Source organism: Pipra filicauda, unplaced genomic scaffold (genome assembly GCF_003945595.2).
Source record: "Pipra filicauda isolate LSUMZ 115617 unplaced genomic scaffold, ASM394559v2 scaffold163_size1657671_pilon, whole genome shotgun sequence".
Classification (NCBI taxonomy): domain Eukaryota; kingdom Metazoa; phylum Chordata; class Aves; order Passeriformes; family Pipridae; genus Pipra; species Pipra filicauda.
In genome coordinates this window covers 932,548-944,768 of record NW_024104140.1, presented here as the reverse complement: position 1 = coordinate 944,768, position 12,221 = coordinate 932,548, and the positions used below count along the sequence as shown (strand labels likewise).

Sequence of the window (12,221 nt, the reverse complement as noted above, 5' to 3'; positions counted from 1 at the left end):
AAGGTGGACGATGTGCTTTAATCTTCTCTCTGCTTCTATGCTACAGGGACATGACATCATACTGGCATTCTTGCTACAGGGCCAGGCAGAGCATGGGTCATTAAAGTATTAGTGCCTGCTCTGTGTTTCTGCCTGATTGAATGGTCACAGCACAGAGTCCCTGTTTGTCACCTTACAGTAGAATAAAACACAGAAAAAAGCACTAACAACATTGCAAGCCCAGGAGCAATGTGTTTCCCTAAGACTTAATAGCTCTTTTTTCCTGCACTTGGCCATCTCATTTATTAAGACAACTAGTTTCAGCCTCTGTGGCCTAGTTGTAAATACAGCCCAAATATTTTCACCAGAAAAAATATGAAATAACAGACAATTCCTGTAGTGGAACATGTCCTGTGTATGAAGTATCCAACCCCACTCATGAGAATGCCATCAGAGGAATTTTTTCTTTGATTTAGAAGCATTGTGCTATGCAGATGTAAGTGCTTGATTCAAACTCTTATAGTAATTTGCAAGGAAATGGCACCTCCACTGCACACAGCAGAAGCCTTCTCTAAGAAACTTTATTGCAGCGTTAAGAATTGAAATGTGAAGATTCCAGAATAATTTTTTCGTAATTTAATTCAGCCCCTTTGTGCATGTGCATTCTGATATATTTTTAACAGTATGTCTTGCTTTTCTTTGTTGCAAAATTCCTGCTTTACTCATTCCACACTGAGATAACGCTTAGTAAATGTGATGGCAGTTCATTTTTATTTTTTTTAATCTTATGCATTACCATGAAACTGTGTATCTTTCTATACCCTCACAAGTCCTAATTCAAGACAATTATACAATTTATTTCCTGCTGTGTTTTTCTGCATGCCATTACCATAGCTTGAGTGATTACAAACATTAATGCATTTTTTTCAATTTGAGGTGAAAATTTACATCTTTTGCAAGTGGGGACACAATCACAGGTGTGAAGGCCTGTGTATTTTTTTTATACCTGCATTTATTGTGATAACCCCAGTGATGGATGTCACATCCGAGAAACGAAATATTTTCATATCTAATATTTTATTTTTTTAATGTCAGAAAATGCAGGCCTGTGCTGTTTTCACGGCCTTTAATTTAAGAACAACAGCAGCAAATTCCTTCTCTAAGACTTGCATATTTCAGGCCTTGTAGATATTTTGCTGTAGCTGTACACATTGAAAATAAAAGGCAGTAAGAAAAACTGGCTAGTCTTAATGTAAGTAGCGCTTCACAATTTAAGTTAATCTCTTCCTGTCTAATCTGAAAGCCATGAAAAAGCCTTCTTATAAATTCCTTCAGAAGAAGCTGTATGTCTTTATCTGAGTCTTCATTGACCTTTTGTGTTTGCAGTTCAGTTTTTATTGACCTTACTTGCTTCAGTGCTCTCTGCGTTATGAGCTTTACTAATGTTCTGGGAATGAATCTTTGCTAGTAAAGGCTGAGAATTTTGAAAAGGCAAGATTTCACTGATTTGCCTCCTACTGTGCTCAGCTTTCATGTTTCTGCTCACTTAATTTTAAAAGCTCTTTACTGATCTCTAGTTGAAAGCATACCTGCGGCTTTGTTAGCAGTGTTTCTCCCCGAAATAAGGAAAACTCTTTATAAGCCTGTGGCCAAATCTTTATATTAACGTATTAGAAATTATTAGGAAATCTCAGGTTAAGAAATGTTACTTGTCTGCATGAACTGGTAGGTGTAGGTAATTTGCTTTCTTCAGAGTTTTTTCTTCTTACTAGGCTTCTCAGAATGCAGGGAGATTTTTCTGCTTTTCCTAAGCTCTTTGATCCCTAGAATTACATAGCTTTTTTTCTGTAAAACTTGCTTGAGCTTAAATTCTTGTTTTAGATGTACTGAAAATACTTCACTAGTTTTTGTGTCTTTTGCTTGCACTAAGACCTAATATTTGAATGCTGTTTATTTTGCTGAAACACAGAACAACTTATGAAAGAAGTTTTAGTGTGTCCTGTAGGTAGTTATTTCACTTGTTTACAACATGACTCATGGTGCATGGTAACGGGCTACTTTGTCTTTTGTATTTTGTTTTAATATTTGCAGACACATTATTGATTCTTGTTCTCACAGGCAGTTGAACTACAAAACAGGTTATCTGAAGAGTCCAAGAAAGCTGATAAATTAGATTATGAATGCAAACGACTGAAAGAAAAAGTAGACAGCCTCCAAAAAGAAAAAGATGTAAGTGCCAAGGTGTTATTTTTTTGTTAGTAATGATAGCAACTTTGTAACACAGAGATATGGTAATTAGAGTTAGCAGTCTTTTTAAATTAGGAAGTCTTTTTTCAGCTAAAATTTTCTAATGTTTCTGTACAAGATACTTTTTAAACCTAAGAGTTGTACAGCATGGAATAAAGTGACTGTACAAAAACATATGCAACCCATTTTTAAGAGGAGGAGCGTTCTTATTTGGCATCTGAAGTTGTTTACTATTTACCATGAGAAGGTTAATAAATACCCAGGGTAATTTTCATGTATTCTGAAAAACTGTTTACAGTAGGGTTTCTATGGTATCATCTTAGAACTAAACTCCTGTTGCATTTTTTTTTCTAAGGCATTCTTCGAGGTACCATCCGTGTACTTCTCTTTGGGGAGTCATGATTACTGTAGCAAGAGGCTTAGTAGTTGTGTAGAGGGAAGTGTCCTTTGTGGCGATCTCACCTTTTATGACAGCTCCTTGTTGATCTATCTTACACTGCCAACATGGAACACACAGGGTAGATACTAACCTGTCCCCTTCCACTTGTGTCATTTGCTGCTAGTGATTCTGCAATTGATTGCTCTCTTTTGCCAGTACTGATCCTTCAAACTTCTCTTGCACACTGTTGTTTCTTACCAGTTTACTTTGGCTTGTTTCTTGGGAATGTATATGCAGGTGCCTCAGACTACCTCAAACCAAGGTCAGCACTTTGAGTTAGCAGTTTCTTAGACATGTTGTAATTATCAGTCCATCAATACAGCTGTCAGAAGCTCTGTAGGCTTTTTCCTCAATAGTCATATTTCATGTCCAGTTCTTTCTGAAATTTCCAGGCCCTGCACCTGAATATCATTTCAACTGAAAGTTTTCAGTTATTTTATGTTCATAGGTCATTGATTTCTATTTTTTATTAAATTTTTGGACACTTGACCTTCAGATCACTTCAATCTGCCTTTCATTTCAGGCTGAAATGCTTGTAGTAATTGTATTTGTACTGTGCTTTGGCTTTCTTTCCTGCTCTTTATTTTTGAATTTAGGTGGTTTTTTTCCCCAGTGCTTTTGTTTGACAGTGGTAAAGTTGTCTCTGTGGCTTATCCATTGCTTAGTGGACCATTTCATCTTGCACAAAGGATCTGAATTGCAGGCCATTGTCATACAGTTTTCCATTTTACCCCCTGACAAATAGTATTTTTTTGGGCTGTTTTTAAGTATATTCTTTTGGATGCCTGTGAGAAACAGATTACAGCTAGAAGTCTCTCATCATATGGATGTAGTGATTCACTCACTGTCAGTTACCTACTCTTTCTGTTCCCTCTTGTCACAATACTTATCAGTAAGGTAGCCCACCACAGGTCATAAGCTGTGTAGTGCTATCTTGTTAGTTATATTTTGGATGCAGTTACTGAAATTGATTTTACCCTTTTCTTTATGTTCTGGCAAAGCATGGTAGTGTGTTTGATATCTTCAGCTATGTAGCTTGGAACTTTACCTCTGTGGTGTGTTATGTGATAAGTACTAAGATAATTTGATGAGTTGCTTGTCTAAATGAAGCCCTTGAGCTTTTTCTAGCCATTACAATATTCTGGCATTTGATAATCAACTGTTAATAGAATGAAATGCAAGGACCTCTCAGCTAACACAACTTCATACCTACACAGAGCCAAGATCTGTCCTGGACCATTTAGTAATACTGAACGTATCTAATTTTGGAGCAAACTGCAGCTTGGATCATTACAGAGTTGCCATTTTCTTCTTTCGTTTTTGACTCTTGGCAACATTCTGCACAAAGACTTGGTGCTATCTGTAGATTCTCATTTTTTTTTGCCAGAAGGTGACTTGTGCCAAACTGAGAGAGTATTTGCCTGATGCTACTAAATAACACATCTCTCTGGATCCCAAGGTGGTCCAGTCCTGTTCTTCAGTTCTCTTTGGACCGAGTCTTAAGCAACTAGTTTTCTTTTATGGCCAAGATTCTGATGAGTGGCAAGGCCAGCTGATACACAGGTGGAATGGGATATGGAAATGCTGCTCACACTTTCACTGGTAAAAGAAAAACAAAATGGAGTGAAAGCAGTTTGTTTATGTTGACTGTGTACTCGCCTGCTCTTTATTTCGCTCCTGTGTAAACCTTGGATACATGGTGAGGGAAAATTCTATACTCTCTTAATTCACTTCCCTTTGCCTTGGAATCAGCCCCAATGAAAGGAAAAGGAAAATATCTGACTGGCCACAGTGGATACAATTTACTACCCATACTGTAACTTTGCATCTCTAATTATCTCAATTTTGTAAGCTTGTACCCTGTTTTTTCTAGCCTCTTAAGATCAGCAACTCTTCTCCAAAAAAACACCACTGGCCATGTGGAATATATAATACTTAAATTTATTCTATTGTGAAATAGACTGAGATACCTTAATTTCAAAATAATCTCTAGAATTGCATTAAATTCTTTTTGAAGTGTTGAAGTCTATGCCTTTTGGTGACCTGTATACTGTTAAAGATGGGTGTGTAGTGCCAAGACTGATGTTTGTTATTTGTTCTCTTTCCAATTGTTCTCTTTCCAATTGTTCTCTTTCCGATTATTCAGAGATTAAGAACAGAAAGGGATTCCTTGAAAGAAACTATTGAAGAGCTTAGATGTGTACAAGCTCAGGAGGGTCAACTCACCACTACAGGTAAAAGACAAATAAGGAGATTAAATGCCTCTTTTCTAAAATTTACAGGACCTCTCTGGAGAGTGTTGATTGTGCTTTTGTTTAGCACACAATAAGTTTAAGCTCCTCTCAAATCAGAAGTGAAAAACTGCTTCAACTATTCATAACTTCCTGACCAAGCAAAGACTTCGCATATTACTTCAGTCAATCAGAAATTTTACTCTCTTCCCTGGTGTGATATTTTTATAATGTATATCTGATTTCTGTGTAGTTACATAATTTTCTTTAGAGACATATTTTTTCATGATGTTTCATGTGTTGTGGTTCATTTCTATCTGTAATGTTGCATAGCTTTGTAGTTCTTAGATAAGCTAATGAGCAGAAAAGAAATTGCAAAATTATTTCTTCAGAATGGATGAAGTCTGAAGTAATTATTAATCTCCAAATGAACTGGTGCTTGCCTGTCTGTCTTACTGTAGCCTTTGTGTCATTTTACGTTGTCTAGCAGTAGTCTAAAACTGTAAATTTCTAAAACAGTGTTTACTTCTTTTCATGTAAAGAAAGTAAGTGGTGTGCTTGCAAAATTTTTTACTTTTCCTTACTCAGGATTGATGCCTCTGGGAAGACAAGAGCCTTCCGACAGTTTAGCAGCAGAAATCATTACTCCTGAAATAAAGTAAGCTAATATGTGCTTTGTTTTACTAACCTTTACAGTGGTCTAAGGCAAGTTGAATCTGAGTCAGCAGTGCCCTGGTAGCCAGGAGGGCCAACCATGTCCTGGGGGCATCAGGCAAAGCATCACCAGCTGGGTGAGGGAGGGGATTGTCCTACTCTGCTCTGACCTGGGGTGGCCCCAGCCTGAATATTGTGGCAGTTTGGGGCACTGCAATATAAGAAGCACATAAAGCTATTATAGAGTATCCAGAGGAGGGCCATGAGGATGGTGAAGGGACTGAAGGGGAAGCTGTATGAGAAGCAGCTGAGGTCACTTGGTCTGTTCAGCCTGGAGAAGACCTCATGGTGGTTTTCATCTTCCTAGTGAGGGGAAGAGGAGGGGCAGACATTGATCTCTTCTCTGGGGTTACCAGTGACAGAACCTGAGGGAATGGCCTGAACTTGTGTCAGGGGAGGTTTAGATTGGATATTAGGAAAAGATTCTTCCCCCAGAGGGCGGTTGGGCACTGAACAGGCTCCCCAGGGCAGTGGTCACAGCATCAAACCTGGCAGAGTTCAAGAAGATGAGGCTCAGGTGCATGGTGTGGTTCTTGGGGATGGTTCTGAGCAGGGCCAGGAGTTCGACTTTGATGATTCCTCTGGGCTACCAAATTACTGGATTTTCTCTAAGCATACATGTTTCCATGTACACTGTTTCCAGCAGGAAGGTGGCTTCCATGCCTGTTTGTTAGAGATGGACAGTAGCAGTGACTGCTGTATGTCTGAAACTTCCTGATCTGGAGGTCCAGGCTTTTGCTTCTGCTGATGAATGGGGAAGACTGCACAAAGCAGCCCTCTACAGAAGTAGCTGTAGTGCTCTCTTGACCCCCCCCATGGTGACAGAACATGGCACCTTTCTTGGTCCCCTAGAGAAGACCTGCAGACCAAATGGGAGTATTTCCTGAGGCAGTTCAGTCCGTGGCCTATCAGATTACTTGTGGTAATCAGCAAATTAAAGTGACACAAGGAGTTGTCAAGGCTCATTGAAAAAGCTTTAAACTAGATTTAAAGGGGAAATGGATAAAGCCAGGGTCACCAGAGATAAGCCGGGAACCCTGTTGTTCTGTTTTCACAGAATCATTGGGGCATTCACAGCTTCTGAGGGCAACCTGTGCCAGTGCCTCAAAACGCTCACCACCTTCAAAAGAATTTTTTTTCTCGTATCTAATCCAAATATTTTTTACTTTGAAGCCATTCCCCCTTGTCTTTTTACTCCATGTCCTTGTAAAAATTCCCTTTCCAGCTCTCTTGTAGACTTGCTGCAGGTACTGAAAGGCTTCCCTGAGATATCCCTGGATCTTCCTTGGCCTGAACAACCCCAACTCTCTCAACCTTTCCTCATAGGAGAGGTATTCCATCCCTGTGATCAACACAGTGGCGTCCTCTGCACTCACTTCAATTGGTCCTGTGCTGAGCACCCCAGAGCTGGATGCAGTGTTACATGTGGGATCTCACCAGAGCAGACTAGAAGGACAGAATCTCCTCCCTTTCCCTGCTGGCCACGCTGCTATTGATGCAGCCCAGGACACAATTGGCTTTCTGGGCTGTGAGTGCACATTGCTGGGTCATGTCCAGCCTCTCACCCACCAGCACCCCCAGATCCTTCTCAGCAGGGCTGCTCTCAATCTGTTCATCCCCAGCCTGTGCTGATACTGGGAGTTGCCCTGACCCAGGTGCAGCACTGTGCACTTAGCCTTGTTGAACCTTATGAGTTTTCCATGGGCCCACTTCTTGAGCTTGTCCAGGTCCCTCTGGATGGCATCCTGTCATTCAGGGGTAGATTTGGGGGTGTTGTTTAATGGCTGAACATGAGCCAGCAGTGTGCTCAGGTGCCAAGAAGACCAGTGGCATCCTAGCTTGTATCAGCAGTAGTGTGGCCTGCAGGACCAGGGCAGTGATTGTCGCCCTGTACTCAGCACTGATGAGGCCACACCTCAAGTACTGTGTCCAGTTCCAGGCCCGTCACTTCAAGAAGGACATTAGGGTGCTAGAGCATGTCCAGGAAAGGACAATGGAGCCAGTGAAGGGTCTAGAGTATAAATCATACAAGGAGCAGGGGGGAGGAGGTGTTTATTCTGGAGAAAAGGAGGCTCAGGGGTGACCTTGTCACTCTCTACCACCACCTGAAAGGAGGTTTTAACATGGCGGGGGTTGGTCTCTTCTCCCAAGTAATAAGAGGTGGGACAAGAGGATATGGTCTCAAGTTGTGCCAGGGGAGATTTAGACTGGCTATTTGGAATCAAGTGTTGTCTAGCATTGGAACAGCCTACCCAGAGAAGTGTTTGAATCACCATCTCTGAAGGTATTTGAGAAATGTGTAGATGTGGTGCCTGGGAACATGGTTCTATGGTGGACTTGGCAGTGCTGGGGTTATGTTTAGATTTGATGATCTTAATAGTCTTTTTCAGCCCAAATGATTTTGTGAAAACAGATCAACAGGGTTGAAGTGACTTGCTCAGGTTTATGCAGTAGTTCAGTGAGCTGAGATTACAGCCTTCCTTCACACTTGGGTATTGAGTTTTGCATTCTTCGTGTTCGCCCTATATCTATTCAGCTGTACTCTTGAGCTCTAATAGGGGTACTCAGGTGATTTCCTTGTGTTGTGCTTTCTACAGTTACAGTTCCTTGAATTAAGTTTGTGTTTGGGGTTTTGAAGAGACATGGTTGTTGTCTTCAGCTGTCTTAAACTGTCTTGCTTGAATAGGTAAAGATGATATTTGTAAAGATGATACTACCTATGGTAAACTGTCTTCTTCGTTATAGAGTCTGGCATTCTTTTTTCTACAAAATTGTGTTTTATGTGTTTAGGGAGAAACTCATTCGCCTTCAGCATGAGAACAAGATGTTAAAATTGAACCAAGAAGGTTCTGACAATGAAAAGATTGCCTTGTTGCAGAGCCTTCTTGATGATGCAAACTTACGGAAGAATGAACTGGAGACAGAAAACAGGTAAGAATTTTTGTCCTCTGTTTCACTTGACTTTTCTAATAATACCATATACTTTTGACTGTACTGTGTCCAATGCAGGCATCCCCAGGACAAGAAACACATGGACTTAGTGGAGTCAGTACTGTGAAAGGCCACAGTGGTGTGATTACAGGACTGCTGTGTCTTTCATGAGTAGAATCTGAAGGATAGAGACTGTGTAGCATGGAAAAGAGAAGGCTCAGGGTGGATCTTATCAATATATCTTACCAAAGTATCTGATGGGAGAGTCTAAAGGAGATAGAGCTAGACTAGACTCTTCTCTGTGATGCTCAGTAAAAGAGCAAGAGGCAGTGGGCAGAGCTTAAAACACATTTTATTTTGTCTGAATGTAAGAACATACTTTTTTTTTTTATTTTGCTGTGAGGGTTGCTGAACACTGGATTATGTTGCCTAGAGAGGTTGTGTCCATCCTTGGGGATATTTAAAACTCAACAGGACATGTTCCCAGGCAACCTGCCCTAGCTGACCCTGCTAGATTGAGGCAATCGTCATACAGATATCCATGGGACCAGAAAGTGCATCTGAGCATGCCACAGTAGTTGGCTGTTATTGATGTGAGGCTGCTCTCTATCTAACCTTCCTCTGTCTCCCCCTTCAATTGGGTAAAGCACGTGAAGCCTGGGAAAAGGTAAATGCTGCACTCACCTTCAAGAAGAGCAAGAAAAAGAGTATGAAGAACTACAGAGACTGGTCAGCCACAGCTCACTTTCTGGGAAATTCATAAAGCAACTCCATCCAGAATCTGTTTCTAGTTGCATGAGGGACAAGAAAATAATTGGAAAGGTCAACATGAATTTATTCAGAGCAAATCATGCGTAACTAAACCAATTGTCTTGATGATGATATGACTGCACATCTGAAGAAGGGTGAACAGAGGATGGTACTTAGCTTAGCTTCAGCAAAGCCTTTGACACAGTGTCCCATGGTATCCTTATGTTTAGAATGGTGGTTAGATATAAACTAAAGAAGTGGACACTAAAGTGATCAGAAAATTGGCTGGACAGTGGTTGGACAGCTGAGTCTAATATGTTATTGTTAGTGATATGAAACCCAAGTGGCAACCAGTTCCTCAGGCGTCAATACCAGGACCAGTGCTGTCCATCACCTTTATAAACAGCTTGACTGATGAGAGGGACTACTCTCTCAGCAGGTTTGAGGATGGTACCACTTTGGGAGGAGCCACTGATATCCTGAAAGGGAGAGCTGTTATTCAGAGGTGCTCAACAGTACAGAGAAATGAGCTGATGGGAGCCCTGTCCCTGGCTAGGACCAGTAGGCTGTAGAGCAGCTCTGCTGCCAAAGCCTTGGGGTTCTACTGGGCAGCAAAGTAGGATGTGTTATCTGGGGACCTTGCAGTTGACTATGATCTTGACTGCCCTCAGCAAGGTGCAAGCAATCAGTCTGGGAAAATGATTGTTCACCTCTCATCGGTACTTAAGATATCACATCTGGACGTAACATATTTTGGATTCCCCAGTAGAAGGAAGAGGTGGATGTGTAGGAGTGCAGCAGAACACCTCTGAGGTGAGGGATGCTGGAGCACGTGATAGGGGGAGAACAAAATCAAGAACTGGGTTTGTCCAGGCCAAAGAAAAGGTGGATTAGAGGAGATCATACTGTCATCTGCATCTGCATGATGGAAAGGTGTCAAGAAGACAGAGTCAGGCTCTTCTCAAGAGAGTGTAAGTGGAAGGACAAGAGGCAACAGACGCAATATGGAGTACAGGTCTGAGCTCTAGAAGAGAAGCTCAAAGGCCTCTATCCTTAGAAGTGTCCAAACCTGGTACTGCATGTGGTTGCCAGCAATCTGCTGTAGGTGCACCTGCTTTAAGGAGGAGGCTGGATTTATACAACCTCTGGAGATCCCTTTCCAACCTACGGGTCTATAGGATTCTGTAACTGTAAAAGCAGTAAGCTAGCAGCTCTCACACAGTGAACTGATAGTTAGAAACTCCTGTTTCATGTGTATAGAAATGATTTCTGCATGCATTTATGTTGTCCTGGAAGAGTATCAGAATGTTCTGGATGACAATAGTAAATGTTTGTAAGTTTTATGTAAATTTTTTTGCGAATAAATTACAGTATTGCACCTGTTGTGTAGATAATCTGAAAACACCGGACACTAAAAATATGACTTCCTCTTGCAGTTGTTTGGGTTTTTTCTGAAAAACATATGTTGTTTCTGTTATCTCTTTCCTAGATTGGTAAATCAGAGACTTCTAGAAGTGCAGTCCCAGGTTGAAGAACTACAAAAATCTTTACAGGATCAAGGTTCAAAAGCTGAAGATGTAAGTAGAAATGTGCATCAAACTTACATTCGAATACTTACCATTTTTGAAACTTTGACCTTTTTGTAAAAAAAACTATGTAAAAGAAATATACACACAGATTTCTGATAGTTTTCCATATTTACTCGTGTGGTCTTATCACTAAATTGTGCTTCTCTAAATAGGATGTGAGATATTTGTGTAGAATAGAAAACCATCCTATGTAGAGAAGGTGTCAAATATGTTTTATTTGAATAATTGTGTCTGTTCCAATAGAAAACTTAGCATTTATTTAATTAGAATAGAGAGTTTTACAGGGAATTAGGGAAATGTTGATTCTCTGTGAATAAAGTATTTGAAGTTATTTTTGGTTTAGTTTTCTTAATGAGAATTAAGGCCTTTCCAGCCAGTGGAAGCTCTGCAATTGTTGATGTAAATGTATCTCATAATGGAAAAAAACAGGCAGACCAAAAAAGTAAAATAATTAGGCCCTCAACATCATGCAGCATTTTCTGTTTCTATATACAGAGTTAATTTTATTTTAAATGTAAGAATACATATTGCAGCTGAGTTACTGTGGAAAACAACTTTCAGTCTTCCACTCAAAAATTGTTTACCATCTTTTGTATTTGAAAAAAGAAGCTCTAGAACTTTCTTGAAAGCAGTGATTTGTTGGATTGTACATGCACAGTGTATGCTCACACTCTCACTGTATTGTGTTGCTAATTGGCAACAAATTTTAATGTGTTGCTTTCTATTTTTGTGGTTTTGTTTTAACTAATTTATATAAAATATGGAAGTTTCTACTAGCTGCTTATGTTCATTTAAGAGTGTGTTTAATTTAGCTTATCCTTTTAATTTTCAGAATAAACTATATGAATGTAAAACATCTAGTCGATTTCCAATAAGATTATTTTCCTAAGTAACTTAGGGCATATTTTAGAACGCATTTTAAAATAGGCCCATTCTGAGATGTTCTTTGTCTTGGTTATTGGCCAAAATCAAATTTTTCAGGATGAACTAGAATATGAAAAAATTATTCTCAGGCATTGACTATTGTAAATGATCCTTTTCTAATTGTATTCAGCTTTATTTACTATGATTTTAATTGTGTCCCTTTTTGAGGCTCTGGTTGGGACAGAAATTTAGGATGTGTCTGCGTCTCGCTTACAGGACTGATTGCAGCCTGTGTAGGTGCCATCTGAAATGATTCTGTTGACAGCACAACACCACGGCACAGCCTCTGTGTGTGCCAGGCAGCCCTTGTCAAATCAGAGCTGGCAAGTTCGTGGTGCAGTTGCTGCACTCACAAGCCTCTGTGTAGGTCTGACCATACCACTGGTGATTTGTGGGCCCTAATCCCATGGCCTGTTT

At 40.2% G+C, this 12,221-nt stretch overlaps 1 protein-coding gene across 5 annotated transcripts in view; it reads left to right on the top strand.

Annotated features, from left to right (window-relative positions):
• Positions 1-12,221, top strand: part of HOOK3 (hook microtubule tethering protein 3) — an 80,830-nt gene that overhangs the window by 48,106 nt on the left and 20,503 nt on the right. For 4 of the 5 annotated variants that reach the window (XM_027745215.2, XM_027745218.2, XM_027745217.2 and 1 more), the window contains exons 12-16: positions 2,098-2,208; positions 4,812-4,899; positions 5,485-5,554; positions 8,401-8,541; positions 10,781-10,868. In XM_027745215.2, coding sequence (XP_027601016.1) covers positions 2,098-2,208; positions 4,812-4,899; positions 5,485-5,554; positions 8,401-8,541; positions 10,781-10,868 — 498 coding nt within the window. The remainder of the gene's footprint in view (positions 1-2,097; positions 2,209-4,811; positions 4,900-5,484; positions 5,555-8,400; positions 8,542-10,780; positions 10,869-12,221) is intronic. The other variant, XM_027745219.2, reaches the window with a different exon arrangement.